The 18,570-nt window shown below is 36.7% G+C and overlaps 1 protein-coding gene and 1 pseudogene across 1 annotated transcript; one reads left to right on the forward strand and one right to left on the reverse strand.

Moving 5' to 3' along the window:
* Positions 1 to 10,757: 10,757 nt before the first annotated feature.
* On the forward strand, positions 10,758 to 12,624 carry LOC133791242 (UDP-glycosyltransferase 71K1-like; annotated as a pseudogene).
* Positions 12,625 to 13,161: 537 nt separating this feature from the next.
* Positions 13,162 to 16,121, reverse strand: LOC133791243 (zinc finger CCCH domain-containing protein 25-like). The gene is made up of 4 exons (XM_062229172.1): positions 15,778 to 16,121; positions 15,514 to 15,623; positions 15,192 to 15,379; positions 13,162 to 14,244 (listed from the first exon to the last, which is right to left on the reverse strand). The coding sequence occupies exons 1-4, from the start codon at positions 15,948 to 15,950 to the stop codon at positions 13,456 to 13,458; spliced, it is 1,260 nt and encodes a 419-aa protein (XP_062085156.1). The 5' UTR covers positions 15,951 to 16,121; the 3' UTR covers positions 13,162 to 13,455.
* Between the last annotated feature and the right edge of the window lie 2,449 nt (positions 16,122 to 18,570).

Here is an 18,570-nt window from a genome sequence, read left to right on the forward strand (position 1 = left end):
TACTGAGTACTTTATAATCATAAAGCGTCCATTGATTTAATCATTGCATACAACTTGACCCTCTAAAATTACCGTTTTACCCTTTTAATTATCTCTTGTTTCCTTAAGTACCATTGACTCTACTAGTGAAGGTTAATTCATAACTAAATTATGAATTTGAGCTCAATAACCTTTCAGTCCCAAAAGTCAACCCTTAAGAGAACCATTATTCAATCTCTTGCGAGAAGGTATAGATTCCATATCTGTATACTATGTCCCCAGCCATCTATATTAATGAGTTCCCAAAACAAAAGTTTTTAGACTGATCATTTTGACAGACCCTAACAAGTGAATCAAAGAACTCATATAACATAAACAGGAGTTCATAGTAACCTCAGGATTAAGATCTATTTGTATATGATCATCAGTTGATATATTTAATTAATACTTTGAAACGGTATTTAACTAAGTATTAATAAACATATCTGGTCCAGTTCTATATATTCTCTAATATATAAAGCACCTCCACTAAAGTGTCCTACCACACTTGTGATCCGGATCTAGATCACATGTATTCATAATACTAGTGGACCGTACTTGCAGTAATTAATCTAAAGATTCCATAACTTTATTTTACTGCGAACTATTCAAGTTCATTTATCTCAAACACAATCCTCTCGTACTAATACGTGTTTGAGATTACATACTTGAACTTAGGAATTTTCCTGATATTTACATAATATTATCATAGAATAATATAGTCCATAAAATATATGCATAACAAATTCAATTTATTTATTTATTTCATAAAAACAATGTCTACTACATATGCTTTCAGGGCACATCTCCAACACATCCTAGCCTATTGGCTGCTTGCCCGGCCGCTGCGGGACTTCAAGATTTTGCTCACTGGAGATGGCAGCATGATGAGCCTCCTGCCCATCATGTTGTTCCGCCTCGTTACTGTGTCTTGATCGAGTGGTCACCATAGTCAGATATTCGCGATAGCACCAATCTAACAAGCTCTCAATGAAAGCACCAAACTGTTGACGCGGTTCTTCGCCAACAGGTAATTAAGAGAATAAGAGAAAGAGATTAGTGCTTAATAATGAACCGAAATAGATAAACGATCTATTTATGGATTGATGACACAACTGTGTTTTTAGGTGGTTCAAAGGTTAAAATCCTTCTACTCCACCAGCCAATATTATTGCTATATGCCTGTTATTCTTTACAGGGTATTTCCTTTCACAATAGAATCCAACCATTTCCAACTCCCAGGGTCCCCATATTTATAGGAGAGGGCACCTGAGAGTTGGTAAAGGGGGGTCATCCCGTGACCCTCTTACCCATCATGTCACTTTTGTGACATTCATGATTAATTCCTAAAACCTGACAAATGAAGTGTGGTCTAATCAATAGGTAAGAGGGATAATGGGCTGCACGGCCCAACCCAGTCGTGGGTGCCTGAATACGCACGCTCATGCTGCGTGTCCGAGAAGTCAGGGATATATCAGACACGTGATGTCTGATATATGCAAGTTTACCTTGCGTGGTTGACTTTATAAAAGGTCATAGCTTCCAACTCCAGCTCGTACCACGAGCTGGATGCCTCCTCGACCTGCGGCCTTCACAGTCCTGACTCGGTCCTTAAGCAATCTTGGCGAACCTTTGAATACCCCGAGCTAACGAGGTAGGACCTGACGACAGCAGCTCCGGCTAAGGGGGATCCACGTGGCTGACATAATTAGGCCATATCTCGGCTCGCTAATAGCCCGTTGGAAAATTAGGGCGTACATATACATTTTTATGTATTTTACTTTTAGATTTTATTTATTTTTAATTTTTTGAATTAATGCTATAAATTATTTACACAAATTTAAATATGTTAATATATTTTAATTGATAAAATAAACTATATTAGTTGACTAAAAACAGGGCACCTATCCACATATTAGTATATACTAGTGAAGTTGCTGCAAGATCATCAAATTATAATTTTATAGCTAAGGTAATTTATTAATGTTTAAAAATAAAATTTTATGTTATTTAATACAAATGTAAATATATGTTTGTTTAATATTATAGCCCACTTGCTCAAAATAATTGCAATACATATATAGTTTTGCATATATAGTTATAAATATATAAATGTCTCTAAGTATAAAATTGAGAGTAGTAAATTAATGATTAGTTTCAAAGTATTAATTCCATATTGAAATTATTTTAGGGATATTACCGGCGATAATACCTAATTTTTTCAAAAGTAACACTTTAATACCCAAAAAAAAAATTCAGTAATAATATATAAATCTATAATTTTGGTGCTTCCGTTAGTATTCACCGTTAACTGTCCACTAAGTATCCACGTGACACGTTTTTATTAATCTAATTAGAGGCGATAATACACAAATCTTTTCAAAAGTTACACTTTAATACCTTTTTTTTTGCAGTAATACTCAATTCTATAATTTTGGTGCAACCATTAGTACTCACCGTTAACTGTCTATTAAGTATCCACATGGCACATATGGATTTTGAGATGATCTTAGACTAAATTATTTAAATTCTTTAAATATTATAAAAATCATTTTAAATTTTAAAAAATGTAAGAGATTATTAAAAACTAATTAATAATATGAATTTTGGCATGATTATGAGTTTCAATTTTTATTTGGATTGTTTCGAATTTGCAAATGTTAGTTTTATTAATTAGTTTTTAATAATCTTTTAGATGTTTTAAAATTTAAAACAATTTTTATAGTATTTAAAAAATTTAGGGATATTGGCGGCGATAATACTCAAATCATTTATAAAGTTACACTTAAATACCTAAATTTACGAGTATAAAAATGTGTCATGTGGATACTTAATGAGCAGTTAACGATAAGTACTAACGGTTGCACTAAAATTGTAGATTTATGTATTATTACTGCCAAAAATAGATTTAGGTATTAAAATGTAACTTTTGAAATTTTTTAAGTATTTATCGCCATCAATATCCCCTTATATTACTATATTTGATATAGTAATTATTTGCGTAAGCTTTTGATATATTTAAAATCATATTTTCTATTTCCTGCCATTCATGTGAATCCTAATACAATACTAATTGAATGTGTTTGGGAAACTTAATGTCAAAGATGGACAAAAAAAATATACTCCGAATTAAAACAATAAAAGCAAATAATTATATTGATTATTAGAAAGGGAAATTTGAGTTTTAATGCAATACGTGACACTACATTTAAAAAATACCCTATCACTATATAACTCTCGTTTTGGTGCTACTAATGACGTTACTACCCAAAATACCCCTGGCATAATTTTCCCTCTCTTTTTCTCATAGTCTTCACTCTCTATCTCTTATGTTTTCCCTCTCTATCTATCAAACTCTCGTACACACAAAAAAAGACAACCACCATTAATTTGCATTTCGGATCTAGGGGCAAGTTGTGAATCCTTTCAAGTCAAGAAACTTCATTTTGGATTTCGGATCTAGGGGAAAAAATCGTATGGGTAAGTATACATTTGTTATATGTAGTGAGAAAACTTGTCTGGTTACATTACTTGTCTTATTTCAAACAGATATGTGTATGCCTTCATGTTTTATTGCAATTTTTCACTGTCGGAATGAATTTTGGATACTTCGTGCGTTTTTTTCTAGATTTTTTTCCTGCCTCGTTGAGTTTCGATGAAACTCGATAGGTCTCGATGTGTTGCATGCATGCTGGCTCGATGGTCCTCGATGGACCTCGACGTGCCTCGATAGTGTTAGGATGTTAATACATCGATGGTCCTCGATTGTACTCGATAAAAATCGATAGGTGTATAAGAGTTTAATTGGATTTAATAACTCGATTGTACTCGATAAAACTCGATAGGTGTATAAGAGTTTAATTGGATTGTTTGCCTCGATAGTCGTCGATTGTACTCGATAAAACTCGATAGGTGTATAAGAATTTTATTGGATTGTTTGCCTCGATAGTCCTCGACTGTACTCAATAAAACTCGATATGTGTGACCTCGATAGGACTCGACATATATCGATAGAAATCGATATTTTCTGTTTTATGTTGTAGTTTAACTTTTTGACCTTTTTTTTTGTTTTTTTGTTGCAGATTCGACTGTTTCCGTATTTGTTGCATTCAATGGTGTTTGGGAACTCGAAAATAGGGATTGGATTTTCAGAGATGCTGAAAATCAAGTTCTGCCCGTGGAGAAGGGTGTGACATATGAGCAACTGCTTGACATTCTGTACGATGAGCTTGAAGTGGATAAATGTGTGCATGACTTGAAAATTGAGGTCCCGTACACATGCCTATCACAATCCGCCAAACCTACCATTATAAAAAATGAAAGGCATGTGCATGCATTCATTGGGTTAGCATCGAAATCTGTAGAGAAGGTCATTCCTCTATGTGTGACATTGATTAAGAAGGGAGGTGTAAGAAATGCATCGGCTTCTGCCAGCGTTAATAAAGAAGTTCGATTTGAAGAGAACATTTCTCCTTCATGTCATGGTTTCAAAGGAACTCAAGGTGACGTTGTAACATGTGTTCCCGAGACAAATCCAGATGTCATAGTCCATGATGATATCCCGGTTAGAGATCCGTCATATGTGCATGACACGGCAGAGTACGATCCCTATGGCTACGAACCTTATGTCAACGACGATCCTATTGCTGATGCAACAGATCTTGGTGGGCCAGATGTTAGGGTAGATTTTCCAACACAGAGTTCAGATGTTATGGTAGATGAGGAGCGCAGAATAGAAGACCGGCAAACACCTGGGACCAGCAGTAGTCGTCCAGGTCCAAGTAGAACCGATGATAGTTTTAGATGGAGTTCTCCATTGGACTTAGGTGAAGATCGTAGAACATGGAGTGCTCCCATGTTCACCAAAGAGGATATAGAGGCCTCACATCAACAACATTCCTCAACCAGCAAAGCTTCAGGAGAATTGCACCTTGGGAAGTTCTTTCAGAACAAGCTTGAATTGAAAACCAAAGCATCCATATTTTCGATGAAGAATAATTTTGAGTTTATGGTGAAGAAATCTGGGACTGATGTGTGGTACATTACCTGCAAGGATCCTGATTGTGGTTGGAGATTGAGGGGTAAGAAAAAAATGCGATCTGAAATGTTCGAGATTACTGTATACAACGAAGTACACACTTGCTCACAAGAAATTCGAGATAAGGACCACCGTCAAGCATCACCGTGGGTTGTTGGGCACCTAATCAAGAGGAAATTTGCTACCGATGGTACTCGGTACATGGAAAACAACATAAGGGAGGACATGAAGCACCATTTTGGGGTCGAAATGAGCTATGAGAAGGCGTGGAGATGCAAAGAAAAGGCTCTTATGTATGTCAGAGGGACACTTGAGGAATCATACTCCAAGTTACCTGGATACCTCAGTTGGAGCATAAGAACCCATGTACAATTACTGATTTTGTAGCAGAAGATGGTCGTTTCTTGTATTGCTTCTTTTCCCTCGGTGTTTCTAGATGTGGTTTCCAGTACTGTCGTTCTGCCATTAACTGCTGCCAGTTCTCAGGGACTGGCGGAGGATTCCGGCCCTGGTCATCACCCCTGGTCCCATACCTAGTGCCGGCTAGTCGTGTAGATTTTCTTGGACGCATAGCCATCCAAGTCAATCTGCAAATAACGACTCGGCAGTCACACCATGATGACAGGGTAAAACTTCTCCAAGATCCACCAATAGAATATAACCAATCACAAACAATGAACATATAAGCATCCATTCTCATGCACTGGCTGCTAATAAGCACGCCTCCAATCTCATTACCCAATAGCTATGAAATAGGCATTCATCCATGCACAATATACAATTACTCATCCAAATATTCATTTACATGCACGGAAATACTAATAAACATGCCCCAATATTCTCACACAATAGTCAAGGGCCAGACCCTGTCAGTATCTCATGCTTCCTATTAATCTAGTAAATAATAGCGTTCATAATTTATTTCAGGCACATAAGCATATAAACACATATACACAATACCGAACCCTGATTTGAGCTTGTCTTAAGCAACGAATGTACATGTCCAGCCTGTCTTCAGGAACCCTTAAACCTAGGACTCTCTGATACCAAGTTGTAACGCCCTGGATAGCCAGGACCACTACACTGTGTACTTATAAAAGTGCAAGACTTACTAATCAAGTCATTAATTAAAAAAAAAACATGATACTAAACATGTATGAGCTAGGGTTAAAAAGGTTTTGCTCTCAAAAGTTTCACTTTATAAAACTAAACTGTTATATACACCGGGATCCCAAAAGAAACAGAGTTAAAAGTAGGTTTACAGACTTCCAAAAGTACATAAACAAATATTAGCCATACTAAGGCAAAATAGACAATCTTTGGGTCTCGCGTCCCTGCCTAAACCTCAACCGTAACGGCTAAGCAGCTGGCCATGTACATTCCGCTCGCAGAGCTCTCCAATCAAGGCTGTTCAAGCTTGCCCTTGCCTTTACCTGCACCACGTAGCACCTGTGAGCCAAGGCCCAGCAAGAAAACATGTGCAACACAAACAGTAATAACAGATAACAAACTCACTAAGCATGAACTCTCATCAAGTAATCCACATTAACCATTCAGCATATATTCAGAATCATGGATGCAATCAAACACTTATAACATTCCTATCACATAATAATCAGGGTCGACAACTTAGGCCGCACCCTCTGTTTATCCCACTGACTTCGGCCCGCTTAAACCGAGCTCAGTGTATATTAAGCTGTCCTTGGCTACCAGTGGCCAAGCTGCACCCTGTGCGCTAGTGTAACCCTTGGCACCCTTAGGCCGTTGGTTCACTAATTAGCTTGCATGGCATAATACCATCTATTCAAGCATACACAATAGGGAACTCTTAGTCCCATCACATATATTCAACCAGGTGCAGTTTTCTTACCTTTGGCTTCCAAGTGAATTGGTTACGAGCGACGCTTCTTGAGTGTGATCCGATCCTCGAGCCCTAGCTTAGCACCTAGTCACAACCAAGATAAAGGATACCATTAACAATCTTAAATGAGCTTCTAGACAAAGTTCTAGTCTCCGGAACATTGAATTTCACCAAACATGGTAAAAGATTCAATCCTGAGCACCTTAGGTTAAATTCCCAAGCCTAGAATCTCAAAATCCCAAAATCCCTTAAGGGCTGCGGCATTAGCCAACCATGCCACGACATGGCCCCAATCAGAGACCACTCAATCCCAAAAATAGGTAAGGGTCGCGGCATTCCTTAGGCCATGTCGTGGCCCGCCCTCCTTCCTCAGCACAACTCAGATTCGAAGGGCCGCGGCTCACCAAGAACTATGCCGCGGCCCGACCCCTTCGAACACAGAAAAACCACCATTTTTAACTCCCAAACCTCATGCAAAATCACTCAAAGCCACCCCAAATCCACAACTCAATTATCCAAGGACTTCCCACAAGATTCCAACAACACACCCCAGCTGACTCCTAGGCTAGAAACCCATAGAAAACCCCTTTCAATTACTAAAACCTTCTGACCCAAGAATACAAAACCAGCTGTGGAGATACTAGAATTCAACCATCAAACCTTGGATTAAAGCTTACCTCAGCTGGAGAATCACTTCTCCAGAAGTTCCCTGGCCTATCTTCAAAGTTTCAGCCTCAAATTCCACCTTGAATACCAAAACCACAACCATTAAGAACTCAGCCATTTTCTCAAAATTCCTAACCACATAAACGAAAATCATTACTTAACTTAGTTCTGTTTTAGTTCTTGATCAGTCCTTGAGCTAAACCTCCAATTTATCCCTTCAATTCCCAAAGATTCAGCTTGATTTCAGCAATTCCTCCTCAAATTTCAGTGTTTTCCTTCCTTAAGAGAGAGAAGAGAGAGAAGGCTGAGAAAGGGTCGGTTTAAGCTTTTTGTCTAGTATTTTCTAAAGTCTTCCAAAGCATATCCTTAGGTTATTAGACTAATCCCAAAGCTCGGGGTACCGGAAACATCCCCGAGGGCGAAATAGTAAATTTCCCCAATATTCTCGCCTAAACTTTCTAACCTCAAATATATCTCCATATATTTATTTTCATAACCCGATAGTCTAAATCATTACCCGATACCTAAAATACCCCTAACCTGACCAAAGTCAATTATAATGCCCCGTTGTGACTTTTCCCGCTATCTAGCCCTAGGATCGCCCCAAGTCGCCGGCTGCAGATTTATCCACATAATAATGTGGTTCTCACATTTATCACATATATATATATCATATTATCATCAATTATCATACAACCATTATTAATCATATAATTACACATTTAAATCACATTAAATCCATTATTGCCCTCCTGGCACACTAATCAAGACCCTTAAGCCTCATTAGTGAATTTGGGTCGTTACAATAAGGGTATCCAAGTAGGCACTACCCCTATAAGTGACACGGCCAGGAAAGTGTTTCTCCAATGGCACAATAAGGTCAGGCATCTGGAAAAAAAACAAAAAAAATGTTAAAAAAAATGTTAAAAATGTAAAACAATCTGGTAAGGCAGTTACTATCGAGGCCTATCGAGTCCCATCGAGGCAGAAACTACCGAGTCTTATCGATGCCTATCGAGGTGGATTCCAATAATTACAAAGAATAATATCATCGGGTTACTATCGAGGCTTATCGAGGTAAGGCCAAAAAAAACCAAAGTCTAGTAATATCGAGTCCTATCGATTCCTATCGAGGTATGTCCTAAAAAATCCCAAAGCATTGTATCATCGAGTCCTATCGGGGCCTATCGATTCCTATCGAGGTATGTCCTAAAAAATCCCAAAGCCGTGTATCATCGAGTCCTATCGATTCCTATCGAGGTAGGTTCTAAAAATTCCCAAAAGCCTTGAATCATCGATTCCTATCGAGGCACAATCTAATCCAGTCCCTATCCTATACTATCGAGTCCTATCGATTTCTATCGAGTTGCATGAAAAATATCGCAAAAAAAAACCCAGATTTCTTCATTCCCAGCCCTGATCTATCCTATGAACAAAAATCAACAAAAAAAACCAAGCACATACACATATTGCAAATTAAAAACGAAATCCCTCACCTTTGCTTTCTTTGAGGTTCTTTCCTAAAAATTTGGTTGGCTTGCTCGATGTTTTCTCCTTCCCCTTCTCTGATCGTCAAGTCCGACCTTTGGGAGCCCTTGTTCGTGGTCGTAGAAGACAATGAAGGTTGGATTCTACGGATTCAATCGAGGCCTATCGATTTCAAAGTTTGCTTGGTTCGGGTATTTTGGGAGAGAATACGGAGAGTTTGAGAAAATTATGCCAGGGGTATTTTGGGTAGTAACGTCATTAGTAGCACCAAAACGAGAATCTTATAGGGATAGGGTATTTTTCAAATGTAGTGTCACTTATTGCATTAAAACTCAAATTTCCCATTAGAAATTATTAAGTGTGAACAAATTTAAAATTTAATTCAATATATGACATATAAAGAGACAAGTGGCACGTTATGTTGATAATAAGTAATAACAAAGAATAATAATATCTGATAAAAGTAAATACATATACATGCATTTATATATATCATTGACTACACTTTCAACAAATACCTCATCTCACTAAAATTATTCTTTCTTTCTAGTGGAAAATTTTATATTATTTTTACACACAAAGGAAAAAGAAAGAGTAATACAATGAAAACTTTCATCAACATAGTAGAAACAAATATACGTAACCGATAAAAAATTGCTAAGGGAATAAATACAGCTTATTTAAGGCAATTATTAGAACTATATTATGATGATGTTAGAATTCTATGGATGATAAAACTATAGTACTTTAACAAAATTTTGTAATATGATATATAAAAACGATTCAAATATGTTTATGTTGAAATTAAGTTGGGTCTCCATGCTAGAATTAATGTCTTTTAGCAAATAACTGTTGAAAACATAATGTCTTTTTTTTTTTGTTTTTTTTTTTGCTGGTAGTGGTTGGTATATGATAAACTTTATTATATATATTTTAGAAAACATTGTTTAATTTACTGATAAAAGTTATTCTACTCTATTTTCATGGTAATATAAGCAATTATATGTATAAATTAGAAACATGAAAAATAGTATAACAATATAAATTCAGAAACAAAACAGACACAAACACACTAAAATATATATGTGAAGAAGACATACACGTACAAAAATAAATAATCACACATTTAAATGATCACATCAATTTCTATTATTTAAGCTTAAGGTGTAGATATAGATAAAGTCTTTTAATAGATATATTAATACACTTTGTTATGCTTTTGGATGGTTTGTTTATGCATACTCTTTCTTATTTTTATTTAGTTAATTAAATCTCTACTATGTACTCTCTAGACGTGTAACTTGTAACAAATTACAACCTTTAATCAAAAGAAATTGGATATCATCTTTTCCAATTTAAGCATATTTAAATTAAATCTTTTTTTTTTATAAGAGAGCATGTTACAAGCTTTATTCAGCAGATAGTAGTGAAAAATACCAAATTTAACGGATCTCATAATAATATTTGAAGCAATTAAAACTAATCATATAAACTATCTATCATCACTGATTATTTTTTTGGGTATATATTACTGGTGATTGAACCTAAACAAATAAAAAGGACCGGTAGTTGGTGAGAAAATACTTGATAATATGTGTAATGATTTTATATTTAAATTATATAAATACATACAATTAGGTATGTCGGCTGTTGAAATTTATCAGATAGTATATGTGTAATGATAGAAATCAGTGCAATTACTAAAACAGTCGTATGTAATGTAAAAATTCTACATTTTTTATGAATAGTGGAAAAAGTTAATATAAAATAATATGATGATAAAAGTGGCAAAAATGATGGAGCTGCTGATCCGCTCTTTTACTAATATATATATATATATAAACGATTGGGAAAGTTTATATAATATATTTATATATAAATATATCTATATTGTTGAGATTAGTAGCAGCAGAGGGAGAAGAAGAAACATACATCATCAAGAAGCTAAAATGGAAAGGGCAGAACTGGTGTTCATCCCAGCTCCAGGAATAGGACACCTGGTTTCAACCCTTGAATTCGCCAAGCGCTTGATCCACTATGATGATCGACTTTTCATCACAGTCCTTTGCATGAAGTTTCCCTTAATTTCCTATCATGATGCATATCTTAATTCCCTTGTGGGCTCACCATCTCTAACCCGAATCAAACTCGTTCACCTCCCTCCAGTTGACTCACCTCCTATGGAGCTCTACTAAAGTCGCCAGAATACTATATCTGTGTATACATGGAGAGTCTTGTTCCTCATGTCAGAACTGCACTCACAGATATTCTGTCATCTCACTCCAATTCAGAGACCACTCAAGGTGCTGTTGTATTGGTTCTTGATTTCTTCTGTATGTCTATGATGGATGTGGCCAATGAGCTTGGCCTCCCTTCTTATTTGTTCATGACTTCTAACTTGGGATTTCTTAGTCTCATGCTCTACCTTGCAACTCGCCATAACCAGATCAGCTCCGAGTTGGAAGAATCAGAACCTGACTTAAGATTACAGGGCTTTCGTAATCCTGTTCCATCAAGCGTTCTTCCCATGGCTGCGTTTTGCAAAGATGGTGGATATTCTGCTTATGTTAAGCTTGCTCAAAGGTTCAGAGATACAACAGGGATTATAGTAAATTCGTTTGAGGAATTGGAGTCGTATAGTTTTACCTCGCTAGATGATGGAAAAACACCTCCAATCTACATGGTTGGACCAGTACTTGACTTCAACGGTCATCCTCACCCAAGTATGGATCAGGTTCAGAAGGATAGAATCTTGAGATGGCTTGATGAGCAGCCTCATTCTTCAGTGGTGTTTCTCTGTTTTGGGAGTATGGGAAGTTTTGGTGCTTCCCAACTGAGTGAGATAGCATCTGGACTCGAACGCAGTGGCCATAGATTCTTGTGGTCCATACGAGTTCCACAGCCGACAACAATAGACGAAATCTTGCCAGAAGGATTCTTGGAGCGGATTGAAAGTAAAGGGATGATATGCAATGAGTGGGCGCCACAGGTGGAGGTCTTGGCTCACAGTGCCGTAGGAGGATTCATGTCTCACTGTGGCTGGAATTCCATACTGGAGAGCTTATGGTATGGGGTTCCGGTTGCAACCTGGCCAATTTATGCAGAACAGCAACTGAATGCGTTTAGGATGGTGAGAGAGTTCAGCTTAGCTGTTGATCTAAGATTGGATTACAGGAACCGTGGAGATGATCATCTTGTAACAGCGGAGGAGATTGAAAATGCCATAAAACAGCTTATGGAGGGTGATAGTGAGGTGAGAAAGAAGGTGAAAGAGATGAGTGAGATGGCCAGGAAGGCTGTTGAGGAAGGTGGATCCTCATTTACTGCTGTTGGAAAATTGATCGATAGTATCATACGAAGCAAGTAGTCTTATTCTAGCATTGAATTTCGACTTATTCTAATGTCAGGTTTGTTGTTGTCAAAGTGAAATGGGAATAAAGTAATTTCTTATTTTTCAGAAATGAAACCTTTGCATTTGTTTTGTTTTGCATAGTTTGTGTAAGGTATGCTTATCCTACGAGGCACCTTAAATGCATGCTCATTTTGTCAACGATGAGATAACCGATCCTACAGAATAGATCCCAGAAATTTACAAAAATAAAGATGGTTAGGAAATCGTGGAACCAGCCTTGTGATGTGACCACCTTCAAGCTCAAAGTCAAATGTTCATGACACGTTTTTTGAAATATTTACGATCAGTGGAGCTAAATCAACTCAGAATCTATCCTGTCAAAAACACAAATATTAGCAATTTAGACATTAAAACTATACTTAATCACTTTAGCAATATTGTCACATACTTGTTTACAAATCTCAACATTTCTCATATTATTGATACGTGCTAATCAGCAACAAAACTCGTAATATTATTACCTATTAACACGTACAAATGATCAGCGTGACATGCGGGTCACAAAATCATTTGGTGTGGTTAAGAAATAACTGTTTATTTCAGATTTAAAATCAAACAAAATTAAAGACGACTACAAGTGTGTTTACTTTTCCTTTTTTTTTCATAATTAAAAACATCTCATTCTACATGTTTCCTCACTTTTTCCTCAATTTCATAATTAAACACAAGAATGAAAGCTAAAGAAAACCACTCACTCTAAAAGTAAGCATGCCATAATTTTGATTTAGTTGTCAAGCACCCTACAAGTCTGAGTCTCGACACCAGTTCGAACAGTGCAATATTCAACCACAAAAATTTAATGATTGTTTTCACAATAACCAAAAGTTTGCCATTAGCCATAGACCAATGCAAGCATTTAAGAAGGATTGCAGTTTATCAGTTGCCTGAGGATTGCAGTGACAGAAACAATCTTACCATGATTGGGTAATGTCATTTTATCTCAGTTATATCCTTTTAAGAAGGATTGTAATTTTATGTTCTATTCATTTTTGATCTTCTGTTGTCATCTCTTTCGTTTTCTTTGCGTAACCTCGGCTCCAAAGGATCCTCGTTATGCCTACTCAATCTCTTTTCATCCCGTCTGTCTCTCATTGGTTCAATGTCACCATAATCATGCCTTCTGGATCTTTCTCCTTCCCTCTTATCCTGATAACCTCTCAACTTTGGTTGAAAATCATCAGCATTGTGCCTTCTCATTCTCCTTTCCTCCCCAATATCCTGCTCCTCTCTTGATCTTGGCTCAAATTCGTAATCAATGTCCCTTCTTGATCTCTTTTCTTCTCTTCTATCGAAATTGTCTCTTGTCTTTGGCACATCATCATCATACCCTCTTGGTCTTCTCTCCTCCTTCCTATCAAGACCTCTTGACCTGGGCAAAACTTCTTCGTCATCATGCTTTCCTGATCTCTTCTCCTCTCGCTTATCATTATATTCACTTGATTTTGGTTCATAATCATTACCATTATGCCTTCTAGATGCTCTTTCTCTGCTATCACGATCTTTTGTTCTTAGATCATGATCATCACCATAACTTCCCAATCTCTTCTCTCTCCTGTTGCTTTGTTTAGAATCTCTTTCTATGGTTTCCTTGGCCTGTTCTCTAAAGCCTGAACTTTTATTGCCTTCTTGAACTGTACGCTCTGAACCACGACTAAACGGATCGTTGCCAGATCTTCTCTCATCCTTTTTTGGACCATCAAACCCGTCATGGCCCCACCTTGACTCTTTGTCATTATCACCCCAACCTGTGTTTGCAGCTCTCTAAACACAAACAGAAAAGGCATATATAAGTACCTGTACAGTATATAACAAAAGTATTAACGAATGAATACAAGCAATCATAAACGTCAGTAGAGTCCCTAAACCACCACCCTATCTTATATGTTAAAATAAAAGACAATAAAAGAACACACGGAAATTTGCTATATTGGAAAAGGAAAAAACAGAGAGAGAAGTTAAAAGTTAAAATAAAGAAATTAAAAGACAACAAAAGAACACAGATAGTTGCTATGAAAAAAATGAAAGAGAAGAGGAGAAAAGGGAAAGCAGCCAGAAGGTATAACAGATATACATAAGAAGATCCGATTCATTTTGAGAACTATGATCCTCTCAGCAGCAACAAGATCTGAACAGAGTCCATATACACAAATAAAAGCACAGAATTTCTCTTAGGTTTCATAACTGCAATGCAACCGAAGAACAAAGCCATACAGATTCCAAAAAGTTCACAAACAGTAACTATCCAGAACAAGTTCTTAAAATAACATGAAAATTTTGCAAAATGCTCTAAACATAGACAATAATACAATTCTACCCAAGAACAAATACATACATATTGCAAATTTCACGTACAATAATTGTCTGGAACAAGTTCATAAAATAACAAGGAAATTTTGCAAAAAGTTCTAAATGTAGACAAAATATACACGACAACAGGTGATATGACATCCAAATAAAAAAAAATGAATTAGATTCTTCCTACCACATTTCATTATCGTCAAAAAATACTAGTTGATTTCCAAAAGAAAAAAAAAAACAGACAGAAGCCAGACGATATTCAAGAAAACTAAGAACAAAACTGGCTATGTTAAACGCAGTAACTTTTATAGTAGTATTCTAAAAATCAAATAGAATCATAGTCAATTTGAAGTTTTCTTGAACAAGCACGACTATAGTAGCATGGCATTTTACTATGGTGTTGATTTTACCTTCTCATCATGAGAAAATTTGCATCCCGCTCCTCGTGTACATTCTCCCTTTTGGAAAGCCCGGCAAACGCCTCGTGCCTCCCTCTTCTTCTGCTCAGTCTCTTCATCTTCTTCTTCTTTCTTTTTGTACTTAGTAACATGATCAACCCTAATAGTTCGGCCTAAAACCTGTGCTCCATTTAAATTATCTGAAAACTCAAAACAACACCAAAAATATGATTAGATACTACAAACAAACAAACAAAAAAACCCAAAAAATTGTTTCACTTAACAACAGAGCATACAAGTTTCAAAAAACAAAAGGTGAGAGAGAGAAACGAACCTACAGCAAGATTTGTACTTCTTTGGTCCTCATACGCAACGAAAGCAAACCCTTTTGATTTCCCAGTACCCTTGTCTCTAACGAGATTCACGTCCAAAATTTCGCCATACCTATACACCAAAATCGATTGAAATACAAAATTCAAAATTTGAAAAATCTGTCAAATTCCAATAGTAGTTTGCCCATGTCTGTCCTATCGAGTAAAATCAGAGTACAAACTGTGGAAAAGAAAATAAAAAAGCATAAGAGAGTGAGAGTACTTACTGAGCAAAAACAGCGAGAAGATCACCTTCGGTAAGATCGAAAGGAATGCCTCCGACGTAGACATAGGCGGAATCTTTGTACTTGGCGTGCCAGGAGGCATCTTCAGAAATCCCTAAACTGGCCTCTTTCGCATTAATGTTCTGAATTCGTTTCACTAGGGTTAGCGGATTCATTGCCTAATTCTACACCAAATTTTGCCCTAAAATCTGAGAGTAGGCTCTTCTCCCTATCTCTCTTGCTGCTAAAACCCTCTTCTTCCTCCTCCGGTCGGCTTTGCTTCGGCTCAAATCGATTCGAATGAGACGGTGTCGTTTAGACGTGCTGGTTCTCCCTCAGTATTCATTTATTAAAATACAGACAAATTGTCTTAAAAATCATTACTCTCTACATTAAAAAAGTAATATTTTTTTTCATTAATTTTTCCCTCGTCTCTTTCCTCTAGGACCTCTATTAAAACAAAAAGAAAATGAATATTCTTAAAAAATTTATAATATTTAAAAAATAAGATATATTCCTTAAAAAAAATATTAGATAATTTATGTAAACTTATTATACAAAATAATAAATAAATAAATTTTGGTAATATATTTTAAAGAATGAGATGAAGAATCCATTTAGAGATGAAGAATCCATTTAGAAAGAGTGACTAACTTTTATACAAAGAGAAGAGGATTCTAGAATACAATAAAGGGTACCAAAAAATGTTAGGACTAGGGGTGTGCACGGTGTGGTTTGGGCAGTTTGAACATTTTTTAAGACACCACGCCACAAGTGCGGTGTAGTAGCTATAACACACCGTGCGGTGTGATTTCGTTGCACCAAACCGATCAAACCAAACCATTTTTTGCGGTGTGGTTTGGGTGGTTTTCCACGGTGTAAGTGTATTAAAAAATATGTATGAGATAGAGATGGTGATAGGGAGGAGGCACAAATGAGATGAGAGAGAACGGAGTTGTTGTCGTTTATGATGTGTTAGAGAATAAGGTATACCTTAATTTAAGTGGGCTCCTAATTTAAGTGGGCGCCTAGTTTCAAATTGGGTTGTTAAAAAATTGTATATATATGTAAAGTTTAATTTTTGTAACATATTTGTAAGTATACGGTGCGGTGTGGTGCAAACCAAAATTTCACACTGCCAAACCGCACACCGCACCGCACCGCGCGGTTTAGCTAAGATACAAACCATACCGAATCATTCCACTTTTGACACTGCGGTTTGCGGTGTAGTGTGGTGCAGTGCGGTCAGTCGCCACGGTTTGCCGGTTTATATGCTCACCCCTAGTTAGGACAGTTGTAGAATTGGTACAAAGGACCGTTGGTAGAGAATGGTACAAACACGAATCCAAAAAAAGGAAATAAAACAAAGAATCCAATGCTATTGTTGGTGCTACGTGGGCTTCATTGAGGTGGACTATGCTGATGTGGCAGACATATCACCAACTTCTTCAACACGCCCCCTCAAGCTCAGGTGGGGTATTGACACGACTGGGAGCTTGTCTTTGAGGAAGATGTGTTGTGATACAGATAAAGCTTTGGTCAAAATATCAGCATTTTGTTCTTCGGTGGGAATATACTTGATGTCTAGTTCATTTTTCTCAATCTTATCTCTTATAAAATGGACATCCAACTCTACATGTTTTGCCCTTGCATGGAATACATGGTTATTGCCCAATAGTTTAGCCCCTGAATTATCACACCAAGGAATCAGAACCCCTTGAATATCAACTCCTACTTCACTGCATAATGATTGAATCCATGTTAGTTTAATGCACTTTGAGAAGGGCTCGATACTCAGCTTCAGTACTTGACCGGGCTATAGCTTTTTGCTTTTGTGAACACCATGAAATGAGGTTTCCTCCAAGAAACACTGCATAGCATGTGGTAGACTTACAGTCATCCAAAGATCCAACCTAGTCTGAGTCACAGAAAACCTCCAAATTCAATTGTTTTGCTGGTATGAATAATAAACCATGACTAATTGTTCTCTTTATATCTTAGAATTCTCTTGCAGATTGTCCAATGATTTTGAGTAGGAGCAGGCATATATTGGCTGAGTTCTTTTTAATGAAAAAATTGTATCAAGTCGACTTAGAGTAAGATACTACAGCCCACCAATCGTGCTTCTGTACAACGTTGCATTTTCAAATGGTTCGCTGTCAAGAAGGCTTAGTTTGAGACCTTGGCACATTGGTGTGGGAGTTAGTTTACAATCCAACATGTTGTTGTGCCTGAGTAAATCCAGTGTGTATTTGGTTTGAGATAAGTGGAGATTATGAAGCCCCCTCACGATTTCAAACCCAAGAAAATAAGTGACAGAGCCAAGTTATTTTAGAGCAAATCATTGATGAAGAGCTTCAATAATTTTGGTAACCTCAGATTCATGACTTCCTGTAAGTAATATATCATCCACATATACTAGGAGGTAGAGGATAGCATAACCATTTCTGAAAATAAAGAGAGATGAGTCAGCAACAGAATTATGAAATCCAAGAGAAAGAAGAGTACAACGGAGAGTGTTAAACCAAGCACGAGGTGCTTGTTTTAAGCCATATAGAGTGTGATGTAACTTGCACACAACATAAGGTTGATGAGCATCAACATACCCTTCAGGTTGTCTCATATACACAGTTTTAGATAAGCTTCCATTCAAGAAAGCATTGTCGATATCCACTTGTTGAATATCCCAGCCTTTTGTGACAGCCAAAGTGAGTATAAGGCGAATGGTGGAAGGCTTTACTACGGGGCTATAGGTCTCAAAAAATCAATATCAAGCGCTTGCTGAAAATTTTTGGC

Source organism: Humulus lupulus, chromosome 7 (genome assembly GCF_963169125.1).
Source record: "Humulus lupulus chromosome 7, drHumLupu1.1, whole genome shotgun sequence".
Lineage (NCBI taxonomy): Eukaryota > Viridiplantae > Streptophyta > Magnoliopsida > Rosales > Cannabaceae > Humulus > Humulus lupulus.

What these genes read in the sequence shown, in the direction of transcription:
- LOC133791243 (XM_062229172.1), bottom strand. Translation starts at nt 15,950, where the DNA reads ATGAATCCGCTAACCCTAGTGAAACGAATTCAGAACATTAATGCGAAA. An exon ending in CTTCTCGCTGTTTTTGCTCA is followed by an intron (nt 15,624 to 15,777) that starts GTAAGTACTCTC and finishes TTTGGTGTATAG; the next exon opens with GTATGGCGAAATTTTGGACG. An exon ending in AAGTACAAATCTTGCTGTAG is followed by an intron (nt 15,380 to 15,513) that starts GTTCGTTTCTCT and finishes TTGAGTTTTCAG; the next exon opens with ATAATTTAAATGGAGCACAG.